Source organism: Ovis canadensis, chromosome 6, assembly GCF_042477335.2.
Source record: "Ovis canadensis isolate MfBH-ARS-UI-01 breed Bighorn chromosome 6, ARS-UI_OviCan_v2, whole genome shotgun sequence".
Taxonomy (NCBI): Eukaryota; Metazoa; Chordata; class Mammalia; order Artiodactyla; family Bovidae; genus Ovis; species Ovis canadensis.
This window is the reverse complement of record NC_091250.1, coordinates 26,703,125-26,723,180: the sequence shown is the minus strand read 5'-3', so window position 1 is coordinate 26,723,180 and position 20,056 is coordinate 26,703,125. Positions and strand designations below refer to the sequence as shown.

The following is a 20,056-nucleotide window of genomic DNA, read 5'->3' as shown; positions in this document are numbered from 1 at the left end:
AAATTCCCCAGAAGTATAAGGTCCCTAGAAAAATCCAGAAACTGCAGGGGATGACCTACATGAAACCTGCTTCCAACATTTTGAGCTTGTCTTGAATTTGCCAAAACTACCCCACAGCTTGAAAAGCAAGTCTATAGCCAAGCAGTGTATTAATGTGTGACCATCATGGTGTGCAAGGGATTTATGATATTCATGTAAAAGAATTTTTTGGAAGTTAGATTTTGTCTTCATTCCACATGTAGGTACTGAGAGCCTTTGATACACACAACAATACATACTCACCATGATGCTATTGTGAATGAAGCCCTTTCGGTATCGTGCAGGTTTCAAATGTGGATACTCTTCAGTGCTGGTGACCTGAATACCCCAGACCTTCTTCCAAGCTGCATACAGCTGAATATGAACTGGGTAGACCCCTGAGTGATGTGGTGCCACTGCATAGCCCATGTTGATAGGTATTCCATGTTCCTAAAAGAAAGCCAGAATAACATCATATGCCATGTGGTCAGTTGAATTTAATTAAAATCATTTCCACAAATACCTATTTAGGATATATTGAAAATTCTGAAAGAGATGGGAATACCAGACCACCTGGCCTGCCTCTTGAGATATCTGTATGCAGGTCAAGAAGCAACAGTTAGAACTAGACATGGAACAACAGACTGGTTCCAAATAGGAAAAGGAGTACATCAAGGCTGTATATTGTCACCCTGCTTATTTAACTTCTATGCAGAGTACATCATGAGAAACGCTGGACTGGAAGAAACACAAGCTGGAATCAAGACTGCCAGGAGAAATTTCAATAACCTCAGATATGCAGATGACACCACCCTTAAGGCAGAAAGTGAAGAGGAGCTAAAAAGCCTCTTGATGAAAGTGAAAGAGGAGAGTGAAAAAGTTGGCTTAAAGCTCAACATTCAGAAAACGAAGATCATGGCATCTGGTCCCATCACTCATGGGAAATAGATGGGGAAACAGTAGAAACAGTGTCAGACTGTATTTTTTGGGGCTCCAAAATCACTGGAGATGGTGATTGCAGCCATGAAATTAAAAGACGCTTATCCTTGGAAGAAAAGTTATGACCAACCTAGATAGCATATTGAAAAGCAGAGACATTACTTTGCCGACTAAGGTCCGTCTAGTCAAGGCTATGGTTTTTCCAGTGGTCATGTATGGATTTGAGAGTTGGACGGTGAAGAAGGCTGAGCGCTGAAGAACTGATGCTTTTGAACTGTGGTGTTGGAGAAGACTCTTGAGGGTCCCTTGGACTGCAAGGAGATTCAACCCGTCCATTCTGAAGGAGATCAACCCTGGGATTTCTTTGGAAGGAATGATGCTAAAGCTGAAGCTCCAGTACTTTGGCCACCTCATGCGAAGAGTTGACTCACTGGAAAAGACTCTGATGCTGGGAGAGATTGGGGGCAGGAGGAGAAGGGGACGACCCAGGATGAGATGGCTGGATGGCATCATGGACTCGATGGACGTGAGTCTGAGTGAACTCCGGGAGATGGTGATGGACAGGGAGGCCTGGCGTGCTGCGATTCATGGGGTCGCAAAGAGTCGGACACGACTGAGAGAGTGAACTGAACTGATGCAAAGGATGAAATACATAAAAACTAATAGGATGGCATTTTGTCCTTCAGTAACTCAGATGATCTTATGATAATCATAGTAAATTCGTTGGGCATGTTGCTCAGTCATGTCTGACTATTTGCAAACCCATGAACTGTAGCCTGCCAAATTTCTCTCTCCATGGAATTTTCCAGGCAGGAATATTGGAGTAGGTTGCCATTTCCTACTCCAGTGGATCTTCCTGACCCAAGGACTGAAACTGCATCTCCTGAATTAGCAGACGGGTTCTCTGTCAGCTGGGAAGCTAAGATTAATTCTGAATTTTGAATACAGAAAGTTTGGGAGGAAGATAGCAAAAAGATATGGCCTCTACTCAGAAAAGAACAACAATAAAAAAATGGCACATGTGTAAGTTGCCCAACTAAGAGATGGTATAGCACAATATAGGGTGCATGTGTCTATGATGTTGAAGACAACCAAAAAGGTAAGTATGTGCAATAATGTGATGAGCTTTTACTGTTAACATCAGGGACTGGGAATTAATGTATTTGAATGGCACAGACAAGGAAGCTCTGTGATCATGGAGGGTCGTGACTGCTCTATGTCTCAGGAAGCAGGATATAGTGGCAACATGCGAAGATGAACCAGAAGATGTAAATCAAGCCTGTGCATTAGAAAGCTATTGCAATGGTACAGTTTAGAGGGGATGTGAGGACCTAACCTAGATTATTGGTGGTCAGATTAAAAGCCTATGAAAAAACGCCATACGAGAGTCAGTGATGTTGTGGATACAGTGGGTAAAGGAAAAGTGAAGATTGGTTTTGGAACTTAGCAGCTCAGTTTATTTTTATAAAACCTGCTGTTTACTATGAGATGCTTGTCTTGGGTAAACAGTGAACTCTAAAGGAAGAGAAGGATACATTTAAAACAATAATATGAGAAAACTGTAGGTGGATGGTATTACATTGTAGACTACATGATATCGACCTGCAGTCTTCTAATGTCTGCTTCTTTGTATTTCTCCCTTTAAATGCTTATCTGCCTTATAAAGATGCCTTGAAGTGTTGAATCTCATCAATTGAGGGTATAAATGACAGTAATCAGTAATACATGCAGGCTGACCGAATCAAAAAACAGAACACAAAAAAAGTGTTGCCTTGACAATTGCCACATATATTTTCTATTATATGATAGACAGAACAGGGAAAGAATTCAGTGTGGCATAATAAGCAAGCAGTGAATGGATCACGTGTCTATAATGCCTAAGTCAACGCCACATTCAGTTCAGAAGATAGGCCCTAAAGATTTTGCAAGTCTCCTTCATTCTTCCTTTCACAGTCTGGCCCTCACTGTACAGCCAGATTCACCTCTCTCTCACTAGGAGTATGTGTTTTCTAACATCTATTACAATAAATGGCTCCGTAGAAAAACTGAATTATGAAATCAATGCTGTAAAGTGAGCTGGAGTCTTTGGCTAGGTGCCGGGGAAAATTCATTTCTTTGTGCACGCAGAAGAAAAATACTTCTTCCAGGAGCTTATGTTTTCAATATAAAGTAAGGTTGGCAAAGTCTAGTTATAAAACTACTAGGAAACTACCGGAAGGAAAAGGTAACTACTTTTATGCTGACACTCACTGGGGAACATGTACTGGGAAAAGCCTTAGATCTCTCTGGTTAGTTCTGCGTTGCTCAGTGAATGGTCCCAAAGCCTTCTGAGGTTCAGCATCATGCAGCAGTCAAAACGTGAATGCACTGGGTATGACATACAGATAAACTTTCTCATGAGACAAGTCTAAGATCAAGTGTGTTCAAATCTCTCTGCCTGGTAAATAGGAGTTGTGTGACTGGTGCTGAGAAAAGTAGTTCTGATTTACAAAAAGAGGGGATGACAACCTGTTACATTCTTATTATTCTTTCAAGTGATTCATACGGTTTTGTATTAGTCTTGTTCCATGATTAAAAGAATAACAAAGTCAACAGAGCATGAATTCTAACATCTTTACCAATCACTTTGTTAGTCCTCATTTTTACCACTTCTAGTAGCACAGCTGGTAAAGACTCCGCCTGTGACACAGGAGACCCTGGTTCAATTCCTGTGTTGGGAAGATCTGATGGAGAAGGGATAGGCTACTCACTCCAGTATTCTTGGGCTTCCTTTGTGGCTCAGCTGGTAAAGAATCTGCCCGCAATGCGGTAGACCTGGATTTGATCCCTGGGTTGGGAAGATCCCTTGGAGAAGGGAAAGGCTACCCACTCCAGTATTCTTCCATGGACTGGAAGGATTCCAGGAGAATTCCATGAGGAATTCCAGAGGAATTCCATGGACTGTATAGTCCATGTGGTCGCAAAGAGTTGGACACAACTGAGCAACTTTCACTTTCACTTCAATACTTTATTCCAAATTTTGGACTCAGAACACTAGATAAGTATGTGAATCTTCTAGAAGCAGTGAGATAGAAAATAAAATCATGAAAGAACTGAAATATTAAACAAATGTATCTCTTCAGAAAAAAACAACAACAGACATTTCACTTTTGACAGGTAGTAAAATGAATTGTAGAACTTTCATGAAAAAAATCAGAAGGTAAAAAGCAATTGACTTGGTGAGTAGCAAGGAAGGGACAGTAAAAGGGTTTTATTATATCTATTGATTTCCGGAGGCTTAATGTTCCACTGCTCATAAAGTCATCTTATCACACTGACAACTGGAGCTCAATCAAAATAGTAAATCACACTAGATAATTATGGGTTTATACTTTTTCCATCTAAATGATAACACAAAATGAAAAGTAATTCCCTAGTAACTCTTTTTTTCTGTTATCAAGGGGCTTGCTGTAGAAACCTTCATGCTTTACTGTCTAGAGCTTAAAACATACTTCACAGTGACTTGGTCAACTAAAAAGTGAACTAAATATATTTTCACAAGATCACAAAAAATGAAAAATTTGAAATATTTTTCTAATGTGAATATAGGAAACATTTGAGATTACAAAATTAGAAATACAAATGACAGAGTAAATTATTTTATTATTTATTAAAACCATGTCTTTTAAAGGCTCTAGTAGTTCTATGATATCATAAATGACATGACATCACAAATAACGATGGGGAGCTTAACTTGATCTAATTTTCCATTTATGTTAAATTCCCAGTTGACTTGAAAATGAGATAATGGGGTAATTTATAGACCATTAAAAAAGGGGGTTATCAGTTTTCAAAAACTAGAATAAAATAAAATATATTTAGCACCAAATACCTAACAGTAATCGACATGATATTATTTAACTTTTCATTAGTCCTTCCTACTGATCATATCTGCTTGTAACTGCTTAGTATCTGATATTTATGAAGTTTTTTTACATTTGTGTCTAGCATTACCCTCATAATTTCCCTGTAAGGTAGCCTGGATGTTATTATCACATATGGAAACCGAAGCTCAGGGAAGGCAAATAACCTGCTCGTGTTTACAACTGTCAGAGCTAGAACTGTACCCAAGTCCTCTAAACTCATTGCTTCTTCTTTTCTTCTCAGTTACTACTACTGTGACCCTCTCTCCCCACTCCCAGGTAATGCCTAGAAGCACTTTACTGACAATAGGGAACTGAGTTTAATATAAATATATTTCTGAATCAGAACTCCTACCACTGTTTTTACTTGGAAGGGTTATAAAGCAAAATTATACACTTTCCAAACTCTGCAGCTATCATTTTTGATGCAAACAAGTTTCAGCCAACCAGAGGTACTTAGAAAAGATGTCAGAAGGCAGTAGGTGGACAGATGCTAAAGCCTGGCAGCTCCTGGCTCCTGTTGCTGGTATGGAAGATCCTTCCTGAAGCAGAATTTGGTGCCTATTTGCAGGGGAGCAGTGACAACTTACACTTCTGTCAGAGCTCCAGTAGCAACTTTAGAAACGATTGCTCCCCTAGGGAGCCAGTTCTCTCTGGCTCTGCAAGTCCCAGAGGAGGAGTACAGCCTAGAATCTGCTCCATCAGCCTTTCCAAAGTTTTGGAAGTACTTGAATCTTGAATTGCTGAATAAAAACTCTCTTTGTTTAAAAAAGCTCCAAATGGCTTCTGCGTCTGTCATGGAAATCTGACTGATACAGGTGGTCTTTCCCCTTTCTTATAAATAGAAAAGGTTTGAGGGGTTCAGGTGAGATGTCAGTGGCTTGAATTCTAGGAAAACCGAGGAGAGAGTTTGCTAAAGTACTGCATGGTTTATCTTCAAGAAAATTCATTAATACATGAGAAACATTTATTTGTCTAGCTGGTTACTATCATATATGATTATTAATTCCTGGGCTTCCCTGGTGGCTCAGTGGTAAAGAATCAGCCTGCCAAGGCAGGAGGTGCAAGTCCAGTCCCTGGGTCAGGAAGATCCCCTGGAGGAGGGCATGGCAATCTACTCCAGTACTCTTGCTTGGGAAATCTCACAGACAGAGGAGCCTGGTGGGCTATAGCCCATAGAGTCTCAAAAGAATCAGATACGACTTAGCAACTGAACAACAAAAACATTAAATCTTATGTTGATCAGCCAGTGATTAGTGTACAAAGAAAATAACTAGGAGACTTGTCTTGAGGCAGGAAATAGATGGGCCCCAGGGTGAACAGTTTCTCTCCTATGGACAAAATCTCCATAATAGCAGAAACTCTGTAAAAGCAGGATGCTGGAAGAGGCTGGGCCCTGCCCAGGTAAGAGATAAAAGACCACATAATCCTCATTCTCGAAGTCAAGGAGACCTCCTGGATTACACATGTGCAGAAAGGCTCCTTGGAGGTAAAAAGGGAGGGAGTGTCACCTCATGATAAGTGATGTCAACCACCCATATGCCTCTTCATTAGAATCCATCTTGGTTAAGACACGAGCACACACATGGGAGGTTCCTGAGATATGCCAAATACAGGCTCAGAACCAGGAAAATCAAAATGATTAGCCAAAGAGAACCTGGAAGAAATGCCCCATAAAAGTGATTCAAATCACCACAAGGGCGTGACTCAGTCTCTGAGCCTGCCTCTGTGCCTGTACAAATAACTGTACTCTTTTCATTCTAATAAGCACTTTACTTGTTTCAATACCTTCAGTCTTTGCAGGAATTCTCTTCTGCAAAGCTGATGAGTCAGGGCTGTGTCACTGACCACTGGACTTGTGGCTAGATGCCTTCACCACCTAAACCTGACCTTAATGTTTGGCCAGAACTGACACCCTGTTATACCGCTGCAGGATGAGGCCACCAGACTGACCGACATGCGATCAGTCTTTAAATAATAAATGTCACAGACCAACTCCATGGTGAAACCATATCATAACAAGAGAAGGTGAATAGGTTGCATTGAAATAACATTGCTCTAATGTATTAATGTTGATGACTTGCAAGTACCTTTCTGCCAGCACATAAAGGAATACCCCTTCATAGGATAACTACATCCTAATATATGGGCCAAAATATCTACAGGCACAACGCAAGAGCTAGAAATAACAATTTTGTTGTCATCATTGGTAGGTACTTTTTAGAAGACCTGGCACACCATAGAGGGGAGAAAAGGAGAAAAACGGGATTGGGGAGATTTGAATTCATGGACATACCAGAGACATTCCCTAGATCGATCACAATAGCTGAAGAGACACCTGAACAATGGAGGGAGGTCCTGATACAGAGAGGAGAAGAGTCAGACAAAAGGCATTTTTCCCTGTTATTATGAAACCAGACCTAACACATTTTAGGATGGTTTAATATGCCCACTCCTAGTAGCATGCTTGTTTTATAAATATTTTTTAAAGAAAATAGCAAATAAAAATTTGTATTAAATAAATTCATCACAGATATTTAATAAATGAATATAAAATAAAAATAAATGAAATGATTACATAAATGAATATACTTGTAAAGCATAAATGAATATACTCACAGCAAAGAGACAATGCATTTAACAATGTCCTTTCGAACTTAAATTATTGATTTGTCCTCCTAATTACACAACTTCCATGGAGTGCCACTAGTGCCAAAGAAAACAGATCTTATTATCTATTTTTCCTTTTAATAAGGACTTGGAATCACATTGTCAACTTTGAGAATGATTCTAGGATCATTGATTTTTGCACTGTGTTTTGGGTACTGAAATTGTCTTCTGTTTTCATAAGTGATAAAAGCAATGACTGTGTGACCCTGGAAATTGGCTGGGTCAGTCCTGACACTTTCTGGAGTGAAGCCTAGTAAATGGTGACAAATCTCTGGACAGCTCTGTATTACAAATGGATTTTTCTTTTGAAAAAGAAATAGCACAGCAATGGCATTGCTTCTATAGTGTGAAATTTCCAATTCTAAGTGAGCTATTTTGGGCAATTGAGACACATCTCCTTAATATTCTTGACCTGCTAAAGATCTTCTTAGCTGCTTAAAGATGACTAACAGGAAAACTAAGTAAGTCTTCATTCACACTGTATAAAATGTAGTTGATTAGGCACTTTCACTGCTAACTTTTTGTGCTCAGAATTCCCACTTTATTGCTAATTATTCAACATATATTTATTATATATTATTATGTATTAGCACCATTTTAGTTACAGAGGATATAGCAATGAGCAAACAGAAATCTCTGCCAACAGGAAGCTTATATTTTAGTGGGGTAAGATCAAGATCATAAACAAGTTGGTAAACTGTATATTATATTAGGGCTTCCAAGGTGGTGCTAGGGTAAAGAAACTGCCTGCCAATGCAAGATACATAAGAGATGTGGGTTCAACCCCTGGGTTGGGAAAATCCCCTACAGGAAGGCATGGCAAGCCACTCCAGTATTCTCCACCCATGGACAGAGGAGCCTGGCAGGCTACAGTCCACAGGGTCGCAAAGAGTCGGACATTATTCAAGCAACTTACTACACACAAAGCATACATATTATATTAGAAGGAGCTAAGAGCTTCCCTGGTGGCTCAAAAGGTAAAGAATCCGCCTGAATGTGGGAGACCTGGGTTCAGTCTCTGGGTTGGGAAGATGCCCTGGAGGAGGCACGGCAACCCACTCCAGTATTCTTGCCTGGAGAATTCCATGGACAGAGGAGTCTGGCAGGCTACAGTCCATAGCACCACTAAGAGTCAGACATAACTGAGCAGTACATGAATGGTACATCCATTCAATTGGATGTACCAGGTAGGAAGAGCTGTGGAGATAAAACACAGCAGAGAAAAGAAGAGGGATCAAAGGGTATGGGTGGCAACATTATAATAAATAGATTATTCATTGAGGGTATCATGGAGAAGGTAGTATTTTGAGTCCAGGTCAAAAGTTGTGAGAGATTAAGCCATACAGGTAACTTGGGGAAGATCATTCCAGGCAGAGGGGACAGTACATGCATATATTGCTCTGAGTTGAAAGCCCATCAGGTATTTTTGAGGAAGAATAAGAACTCAATTATATTTGGAGCAGCATGAGCAAAGGGGGAGAGTTGCAAGAGATGATGTCAAGAGGCCTCATTGCTGCAAGTTCTTCACTGAACAACTCCAGGGGCCACCATTCACACTGAATATGCTTTTACAGAAGGTGCATGACACAGTATCACTGACAAGAAGGAATGGGTGCAGAGCACGGAAGTCCTTAATATGCCACAATGAGGATGGCAATGTTTATTTATCTTGAACGAGAGGAGGAGTTGCTGGGAATTTTTGAGAGATAGATAATCTAGACTATCATTAAAAACAAGATTCTTCAGGCTGCTATGTTGAGAGTTGACTAAAAGGAAGTAAGGAGGCAGGTAGGAACCAGTTAGTAGGTTTGTATAACAATCTAAGTGAGAGATAAGCATAGCATGGAATGGGGTGGGGACAATGTAACTGGTGAGAAGTAATTTTTATTCCGGATATATTGTGAAAGTGGAGCCACGGAAATTGTGATAGATTGAATGTGAAACATGAGAGAAGGTGCTTAACTAGAAGGATGGAATTCCCATCAAGCAAGACTGCACAGTTTAAACATCAAACAGGTTAGGGGGAGAGAGGCAGGACACACGTTTGGGATTAGACATTCAATTGGATGTACCAGGTAGGAAGTCAGTCAAATAAATACATCTAGTGTTTAGAGGAGTTCCACTGGAGACCTAAGTTTGGTGAGGTATCAACGTACAGATTTTATTTAAAGTTATAAAACTCACTAAGATCGCCAACAGACTGAGCATGCCGACAGAAGAGGCCTAGGGATAAATCTTTGGGACAGATTAACATCAAGAAAGCGGAGAAAATAGAACAAATCCAGGAAATACACTCAGAATGACTACTGCAAGCAAGACGGGAGGGACATCAGGAGTTTACAATGAGAACTAGGAACTGCCCATTGGGTTTAAGACTCAGTGCTTTTTAGGGAACCCGAAAAGAGAAGACCTGATGGAGTGGTGAGGAGCAAGCAAGCCAGAGTGGATTTAAGAGACAATAAGGGAGGTGAAATGGCAACAGTGAGTATATCAAAGATTTTAAGAAGTTTTGCTAAAATGAAGGATCAAGAAATGGGGCTGGAGTTGGAGGGAGAAAATGACATAAGCACAGGACTTTCTGAAGATGAGAAAAATAACTGCATGTTTATAGAAAGGTGAATGCTTCAGAAGAGCGGGAGTTGCCTGAGTTATGTGGATATACATACATACGCACACACACATATATATAATACACATATACAATTATATTATGTATACATATATATAATGTGTGCATATATAAAAATATATGTATATATAATGTATATACACATATATGTAATGTACATATATACATACATTATATATACATATGTATATAATGTATATACATATATATATATAAAATGTGTGTATATATGTATCATCCTCAAGACCCTGGGAGGAAGGTAGTGATAATCCAGTCGCAGAGAAGGTTAGGGAAGCTTACTGACCTCGAGCAGCTGGTGTGGGTCTGGACCTGGGCTGAGAGGCCAGAGCCTGTTCTCCTGGTCACAAAGGCTCCAAGTAGGGGCATGAGGTTTGGTTGTACCTGAAGCCTGGGGTCCCCAGGGCTGTGTGGGCAGCTGGGAGGCTGAGCCCGGTGGCTTTAGCGCTTGGTGTCCAGGGCAGGATCATTTTCCAGGAGGCTCATTGAGGCAGTTGGCCACGACCTGTGTCTAGGTGTCTTCCTGGTGGAAGCCAGCCTCCAGCAGGGTGTCCACTTGTGTCTCCTTGAATTCAGTGGTGATGTCTGAGTACCTGGACTTCACCAGCTTCCCTGGGAGTGAGATTGTAGTAGGGCGAGGATGCTCCTGTCTTCAGCAGGCAGAAGGCATGGTCCATAAAGAAACATAACTGGTGTGTGTGCCAGGTCCCCTGAGATGGCAGGTATGTGTTGCATGGGATCCCATCACAGTGACTGGCAGGGTAGCTGCCACCTCTGCCCACTGGTCTTTCAAAGTAAGCACCTTTGTGGGGTGGCCACTGGGCCCAGTCCAGGAGCCAGGAAGATGCTGGAAGACACCGTGCCTGCCCTCAATGAGGCAGCGGCATGCATGCAGGTAGAGATCTCCCAGCACTGGGTGATTGGCTCACCCAGGATCTGCAGGTCTGAAATATCACAGGCTACAGGCACTGCCCACCACACGGGGATGAGCTCCCGTTGGCTGAAATGTAGGGGGTCATAGCAGAGGCTCTTGAATGGAGGGCTGGATTGAGCACCCCACAAGCTCCAGATGCCAGGCCACAGTGTATGTTTAAGTCATGTTAACACAGTTTATGGTAATAAGTGATATATCTATATAATCAAAAAAACTGTAGTAAATAAGTATCACCACCAGAGTCACTAGCTATGAAGACTATTACATATTACAATCTTTACGTTTGTTTTCTGTCTACACAGGTTCACATGTTGCAAATGAAAATCAAACCTATATTTCCATTTTTCTATCCTCACATTGAAGTAGTAGCTGTAGAAATGGGCCAAGTAGAAGTTCTCTTTCAACTGATTGATATATATTTTCTTTCAGTGAAATAAGAAGCTCAGCAGTTGAGAGTGAGGATGGGGCAAGATGTGTATATTTTACAGAAAGAGAAGGTATGAAAGAGTGGTCCAGGGAGTAAGGCTGTGAACAAACTCACTGCTTAACTTCTGGGCAGCCCTGAGGATCCATGTGAGGTCTGCAGTCCTCGTAAAATGAGAAGCGTCCAGTGTTAGTCCCAGCCACATTCACTTTCAGGGGTATGGGTATGGACTAGGTAGAAATTTAGATTTAAACTGAGTTGAGACTTGGCAAGGGAGTTTGATGAACCAAGAAGTATAAAGGAGTTCAGGAAGGATTCAAGGGAATGGTTATAGTGATTAAAGCCAAGACCTGCGAAGGGTTAGGGGCGGCAAAGATGTGTTATCAGGTTATCTCCAGAAATGCCAGGACTGCCTTTTAGTGCCTATTAGTTATTGCCTCTGTTGCATGGCAAGATCTAGTTCTAGAAGTAACTTAGTGACAAGAGAAATGATACTGGATATTAAATATTTAGAACATGGAATGGTGCTTTTAACCTGGAAGAAATAACACTACAGAATCTTTGTAAATGTGTTGAGTGATATGGGAACAACAATAGCATTATCCATCCCATTATGATATCATTTCCACAGTTACTATAAGCAGAAATGAGAAAAAGAAAGTACTTAAAATAATTCTGTTTAATGCAAGTCACAGAATTTTCATGTGTTCATTTATAATTTTATTTCAAGTAAATAATATAACTAATTTATCTTGCCATATATATCTATTCTTAGCACCTCAAGTATCTATGCACAGTATATATTAAATAAAGAAAATCAGGGTGGTTCCTACTCCATCTGGGCAATCCTGTTTCCACAAAAACTGGGAATCCCCAAGCTGCCACAAGTACTGGGAAAGCACCTCTAGTCATCCTTGGACTTTGTTTCTTATTTGGACTGACTGTTTCTGGTTTCACCGCTCCTCCTGAAACACTCTGCAGCAGGAAGGCCTACATTAGACATCAGACGCACTACTGCACATCTTAAGTTTGGTCCTTCTTGGCTATGCTCTTGCTCTGCGTGAGAATGAGAAGGAGGGGATATAAGTCCTGATTGAGATGCCAAATTCTCTAGAGTCCTTCAGGCCCCTGATGTGGAACAGCTGGCTAGTTTTGCTTGTTGGACTGGCAACTATTGAGAGATTAAGCCCTGAGCCTCTGGAGTGGGAGCACTGACTCCAAGACCCTAGACTACCAGAGAACTAACCCTAGGGAGTATCAGATAATGAGAATTCACACAAAAGAACCACTTGAATACAAGACCCAGCATCACCCAACCACCAGTAGCACCCTGTGCAGGACACCTCCTCCAAACAACAGCCAAAACAAACCCAATCATCAGCAGACAGGATTACCACCTCACTCAGCCTTGCCCATCAGAGGAAAAGCAAACAAACAAAAACTCAGCACAAATCTCACCCTATAAGAAGCTTACACAAACCACTGGACCAACCTCAGGAGGGCAAAAACCAAAAGGAAGAAAGAATTCAGCCTTGAAGTTTGGGAAAAAGAGAACTCAAACACAATAAGTTAAAAAAAAAACAAAAACACAATGAAAAGGCACAGAGATACTACATAAATGAAGGAACAAACTAGAAACACCGAAATCCAAATAAATGAAGAGTAAATAGGCAAACTACCTGAAAAAGAATTCAGAATAATGATAGTAAAGATGATAAAAACCTTGAAAACAAAATGGAGAAAATGCAAAAATCAATTAACAAAGACCTAGAAGAATTAAAGAATAAACATACAGAGATAAACAACACAATTACTGAAATTAAAAATACTATAGAAGGAATCAGTAGCAGGATATCTAAGCAGAAGAACAAATCAGTGAGCTGGATGATAAAATGGTGGAAATAATGTCTGAAGAACAGAATAAAGTAAAAAGAATGGAAAGATCTGAGGATAGTCTCAGAGACCTTTGGGACAATGTCAAAGACACCAATATTTGAATTATAGGGGTCCCAGAAGAAGAAGAGATAAAGAAAGCATATGAGAAAATTTTTGAAGAGATTATAGATGAACATTTCCCAATAACAGAAAAGGAAATAGTCAATCAAGTCCAAGAGGCACAGAGAGTCCCATATGGGATAAACCCAAAGAGAAACACACCAAGACACATACTAATCAAACTAACGAAGACTAAGCACAAAGAAAGAATATTAAAAGCAGAAAGGGAGAAGCAACAAATAACATAGAAGGGAAACCCAATAAGCTTAACAGCTGATCTTTCAGCAGAAACTCTGCAGGCCAGAAGGGAATGGCAGGATACATTTAAAGTACTGAAAGGGAAAAATCTACAGCCAAGATCAGTGTACTCATCAAGGATATCATTCAAAATTGATGGAGAAATAAAAAGCCTTTCAGAAAATCAAAAGTTAAGAGAATTCAGCACCACGAAACCAGCTTTACAGAAAATGGTAAAGGGAACTATATAGTCAAGAAATACAAGAGAAGAAAAAAGATCTGCAAAATCAACCCCAAACAATTAAGAAAATAACAATAGGAACATTAGTTCAGTTCAGTCGCTCAGTCGTGTCCGACTCTTTGCGACCCCACGAATCGCAGCACGCCAGGGCTCCCTGTCCATCACCATCTCCCGATGTTCACTCAGACTCATGTCCATTGAGTCCGTGATGCCATCTGCCATCTCATCCTGGGTCGTTCCCTTCTCCTCCTGCCCCCAGTCTCTCCCAGCATCAGAGTCTTTTCCAGTGAGTCAACTCTTCGCATGAGGTGGCCAAAGTACTGGAGCTTCAGCTTTAGCATCATTCCTTCCAAAGAAATCCCAGGGCTGATCTCCTTCAGAATGGACTGGTTGGATCTCCTTGAAGTCCAAGGGACCCTCAAGACTCTTCTCCAACACCACAGTTCAAACGCATCAATTCTTCAGCGCTCAGCCTTCTTCACAGTCCAACTCTCACATCCATACATGACCACAGGAAAAACCATAGCCTTGACTAGATGGACCTTAGTCGGCAAAGTAATGTCTCTGCTTTTGAACATACTATCTAGGTTGGTCATAACTTTTCTTCCAAGGAGTAAGCATCTTTTAATTTCATGGCTGCAATCACCATCTGCAGTGATTTTGGGGCCCCCCAAAATACAGTCTGACACTGTTTCCACTGTTTCCCCATCTATTTGCCATGAAGTGATGGGACCAGATGCCATGATCTTCGTTTTCTGAATGTTGAGCTTTAAGCCAACTTTTTTACTCTCCTCTTTCACTTTCATCAAGAGGCTTTTTAGTTCCTCTTCACTTTCTGCCATAAGGGTGGCGTCATCTGCATATCTGAGGTTGTTGATATTTCTCCCGGCAATCTTGATTCCAGCTTGTGTTTCTTCCAGTCCAGCATTTCTCATGATGCACTCTGCATATAAGTTAAATAAGCAGGGCGACAATATACAGCTCTGACGTACTCCTTTTCCTATTTGGAACCAGTCTGTAGTTTCATGTCCAGTTCTAACTGTTGCTTCCTGACCTGCAGACAGATTTCTCAAGAGGCAGGCCAGGTGGTCTGGTATTCCCATCTCTTTCAGAATTTTCCACAGTTTATTGTGATCCACACAGTCAAAGGCTTTGGCATAGTCAATAAAGCAGAAATAGATGTTTTTCTGGAACTCTCTTGCTTTTTTGATGATCCAGCAGATGTTGGCAATTTGATCTCTGGTTCCTCTGCCTTTTCTAAAACCAGCTTGAACATCAAGGAGTTCACGGTTCACGTATTGCTGAAGCCTGGCCTGGAGAATTTTGAGCATTACTTTATTAGCATGTGAGATGAGTGCAATTGTGCTGTAGTTTGAGCATTCTTTTGCATTGCCTTTCTTTGGAATTGGAATGAAAACTGACCTTTTCTAGTCCTGTGGCCATTGCTGAGTTTTCCAAACTTCCTGGCTTATTGAGTGCAGCACTTTCACAGCATCATCTTTCAGGATTTGAAACAGCTCCACTGGAATTTCATCACCTCCACTAGCTTTGTTCGTAGTGATGCTTTCTAAGGCCCACTTGACTTCACATTCCAAGATGTGCTCTAGATTAGTGATCACATCATCATGATTATCTGGGTCATGAAGATCTTTTTGGTACAGTTCTTCCATGTATTCTTGCCACCTCTTCTTAATATCTTCTGCTTCTGTTATACCTGGAGTAACAGGCAAATTTGGCCTTGGAATGCAGAATGAAGCAGGGCAAAGACTAATAGAGTTTTGCCAAGAAAATGCACTGGTCATAGCAAACACCCTCTTCCAGCAACACAAGAGAAGACTCTACACATGGACATTACCAGATGGTCAACACCGAAATCAGATTGATTATATTCTTTGCAGCCAAAGATGGAGAAGCTCCATACAGTCAACAAAAACAAGACCAGGAGCTGACTGTGGCTCAGATCATGAGCTCCTTTTGCCAAATTCAGACTTAAATTGAAGAAAGTATGGAAAACCGCTAGACCATTCAGGTATGACCTAAATCAAATCCCTTATGATTATACAGTGGAAGTGAGAAATAGATTTAAAGGCCTAGATCTGATAGATAGAGTGCCTGATGAACTATGGAATGAGGTTTGTGACATTGTACAGGAGACAGAGATCAAGACCATCCCCATGGAAAAGAAATGCAAAAAAGCAAAATGGCTATCTGGGGAGGCCTTACAAATAGCTGTGAAAAGAAGAGAGGTGAAAAGCAAAGGAGAAAAGGAAAGATATAAGCATCTGAATGCAGAGTTCCAAAGAATAGCAAGAAGAGATAAGAAAGCCTTCTTCAGCCATCAATGCAATAGGAACATATATATCAATAATTATTTTAACTGTAAATGGATTAAAGCTTCAACCAAAAGAACAGATTGGCTGATTAGTTGTAAAAACAAGACCCATATATATGCTGTCTACAAGAAAACCACTTCAGACCTCAAGACACATATAGACTGAAAGTGAGAGGATGAGGTGAGAGGGGGCTTGAGGATTGGGAACTCATGTACACCCTTGGTGGATTCTTGTCAATGTATGGCAAAACCAATACAGTATTGTAAAGCAAAATAAAGTAAAAATAAAAATTTAAAATAGAAAATAAAATAAAATATCTCATTACTTAAAAAAAATAAAACAGATACAGATTTTGACTTAAAAAATAAAGGAAAAATATATTCCATGCAAATGCAAAGGAAAAGAAAGCTCAAGTAACAATCTTAAGATCAAACAAAATAGATCTTAAAATAAAGAAGATTACAAGAGATAACGAAGGACACTACATAATGATCCAAGGGATCAATCCAAGAGGAAGACATAACAATTGTACTGTGCAAAATCACTGCAGATGGTGACTGCAGCCATGAGATTAAAAGATGCTTGCTCCTTGAAAGAAAAATTATGACCAACATAGACAGCATTTTAAACAGCAGAGACATTACTTTGCCAACAAAGATTTGTCTAGTCAAAGCTATGATTTTTCCAGTAGTCATGTTTGGATGTGAGAGTTGGACTATAAAGAAAGCTGAGCACTGAAGAATAGATGCTTTTGAACTGTGGTGTTAGAGAAGACTCTTGAGAGTCCCTTAGACTGAAAGGAGATCCAAGCAGTCAAACCTAAAGATAATCAGTCCTAAATATTCATTGGAAGGACTGATGCTGAAGCTGAAACTCCAATGCTTGGGCCACCTGATGTGAAAAATTGACTCATTTGAAAAGACTCTGATGCTGGGAAAGACTGAAGGCAGAGGAGAAGGGGATGACAGAGGATGAGATGGTTGGATGGCATCACTCAATGGACATGATTTTGAGTAGACTCTGGGAGTTGATGATGGACACAGAGGCCTAGCGTGCTGTAGTCAATCGGGTTGCAGAGGGTTAGACGTGACTGAGTGACTGAACTGAACTGATGCACCCAATATAGGAGCACCTCAATACATAAGACAAACACTGACAGACATAAAACGAGAAATTGACAGTAACACAGTAATAGTAGGAGACTTTCACAACACCCTCACACCAATGGACAGATCATCAAAACAGAAAATCAATAAGGAAACAAAAGTTTTAAATGATACATTAGATGAGATGGATCTCATTGATATCTCAAGGACATTCCATTCAAATTCAGAAGAATACATCTTCTTCTCAGGTGCACATGGAACATTTTCCAGGATAGACCACATCTTGGGTCACAAATGAAATCTCAGTTAAATTAAGAAAACTGAAATCATATCAAGTATCTACTCTGACTATAATGCTATGATATTAGACACCAATTACATGAAAAACAAACTGTAAGAAAAACAAACACATGGAGATTAAACAACACATTTCTAAATAACCAACAGGTTACTGAAGAAATCAAAAGGGAAATTAAAAAAATTCTAGAAACAAATGACAATGAAAACATGACAACTCAAAACCTATGGGATGCAGCAAAAGCAGTTCTAAGAGGGAAGTTTATACAATCTTACCTCAAAAAACAAGAGAAAACATCAAATAGAAACCTAACTTTATACCTTACACAACTGGAAAGAGAACAAAAAGCTCCCAAAATTAGTAGAATGAAAGAAATCATAAAGATCTGAGCAGAGATAAATGAAAAAGAAATGAAACAAACAATAGTAAAGATTAATAAAACTAAAAGTTGGTTCTTTGAAAATATAAACAAAATTGATAAACCTTTAGCCAGACTTACAAAGCAAAAAAGAGAGATGAATCAAATCAGTAAAATTAGAAATGAAAAAGGAGAGATAACAACCTATAAGGCAGATACAAAAGATTTTAAGAGACAGGTATGAACAATGGGCTTCCCCAGTGGCTCAACTGGTAAAGAATCCACCTGCAATGTGGGAGACCTCGATTTGGGAAGATTTGGGAAGACCTTCCCTGGGTTGGGAAGATTCCCTGGAGAAGGGAAAGGCTACTCACTCCAGTATTCTGGCCTGGAGAACGCCATGGACTATTCCATGGGGTCACAAAGAGTCATACACGACTGACCAATTTTAACGTTCACTTTCATTATGAATAACTATGTGGCAATTAAATGGATAACCTGGAAGAAATGGAAAGATTCTTAGAAAAGTTCAATCTTCCAAGACTGAACCAGGAAGAAATAGAAATTATGAATAACCGATTTCAAGCACTGAAATTGAAGCTGTGATTAAAAAAAAAAAAAAAAAAAAGTCTCCCACCAAATGAAAACCCAGGACCAGATAGCTTCTCAGGAGAATTCTATCAAACATGTAGAGGAAAGCTAATGCCTATCCTTCTAAAACTCTTTCAAAAATTGCAGAGGAAGGAACACTTCCAAACTCATTCTATGAGGCCACCATCACCCTGATCCAAAAATCAGGTAAAGACAACACAAAAAATGAAAACTACAGGCCAATATCACTGATGAACATAGTTACAAATATCCTCAACAGAATCTAATTTTTTAAAAAATTATTTTACTTTATTTTACTTTACAATACTGTATTGGTTTTGCCATACATCAACAAAATTTAGGAAACAGAATTCAGCAACACATCCAAAAGCTCATACACCATGACTAAGTTGGGCTTATTCTAGGGTTGCAAAGATTCTTCAATATATGCAAATCAATCAATGTGATATACCATATTAACAAATTGAAAGGTAAAAATCATATGATCATCTCAACAGATGCAGAAAAAGCCTTTGAAAAATTCAGCATCCATTTATGGTTAAAACTCTTCAAAAAATGGGCATAGGAGGAACCTACCTCAACACAGTAAAGGCCATATATGATAAGCCTACAGCAAACATTATTCTCAATGGTGAAAAACTGAAAGCATTTCCCCTAAGATCAGGAACAAGACAAGGGTGTCCACTTTCACCACTATTATTCAACATAGTTCTGGAAGTCCTAGCTACAGTAATCAGAGAAGAAAAAGAAATAAAAGGAATCTGGATTGGAAAAGAAATAAAGCTCGCACTGTTTGCAGATGACATGATACTGTACATAGATATCCTTAAATACAGTATCAGAAAATTACTAGAGCTAATCAGTGAACTTAGCAAAGTTGCAGGATACAAAATCAATACACAGAACTCACTTACATTTCTTTATACTAACAGTGAAAAATCAGAAAGAGAAATTAAGGAATCAATCCCATTCATCATTGCAACAAATAGTATTAAATATCTAGGAATAAACTTACCTAAGGAGACAAAATATGTGTACACAGAAAATTATCAGACACTAATGAAAGAAATCAAAGATGACATAAACAGATGGAAAGATTTTCTGTGCTCCTGGTAGGAAGAATCAATATTGTGAAAATGACTATACTGCCAAACACAATCTACAGATTAAATGCAATCCCTATCAAATTACTAATAGCACTTTTCACAGAACTAGAGCAAAAAATTTCACATTTCATATGGAAACACAAAAGACCCCAAATAGCCAAAGCAGTCTTGAGAAAGAAGAATGGAGCTACAAGAATCAACCTTCATGACTTTAGATTATACTACAAAGCCACAGT

At 39.6% G+C, this 20,056-nt stretch overlaps 1 protein-coding gene across 2 annotated transcripts in view; it reads right to left on the bottom strand.

The window, feature by feature from the left end:
- LOC138442293 (bifunctional heparan sulfate N-deacetylase/N-sulfotransferase 4) overlaps positions 1 to 20,056 on the bottom strand; it is a 288,177-nt gene that overhangs the window by 112,940 nt on the left and 155,181 nt on the right. For both annotated transcript variants that reach the window (XM_069593406.1, XM_069593407.1), the window contains exon 4: positions 283 to 468. In XM_069593406.1, coding sequence (XP_069449507.1) covers positions 283 to 468 — 186 coding nt within the window. The remainder of the gene's footprint in view (positions 1 to 282; positions 469 to 20,056) is intronic.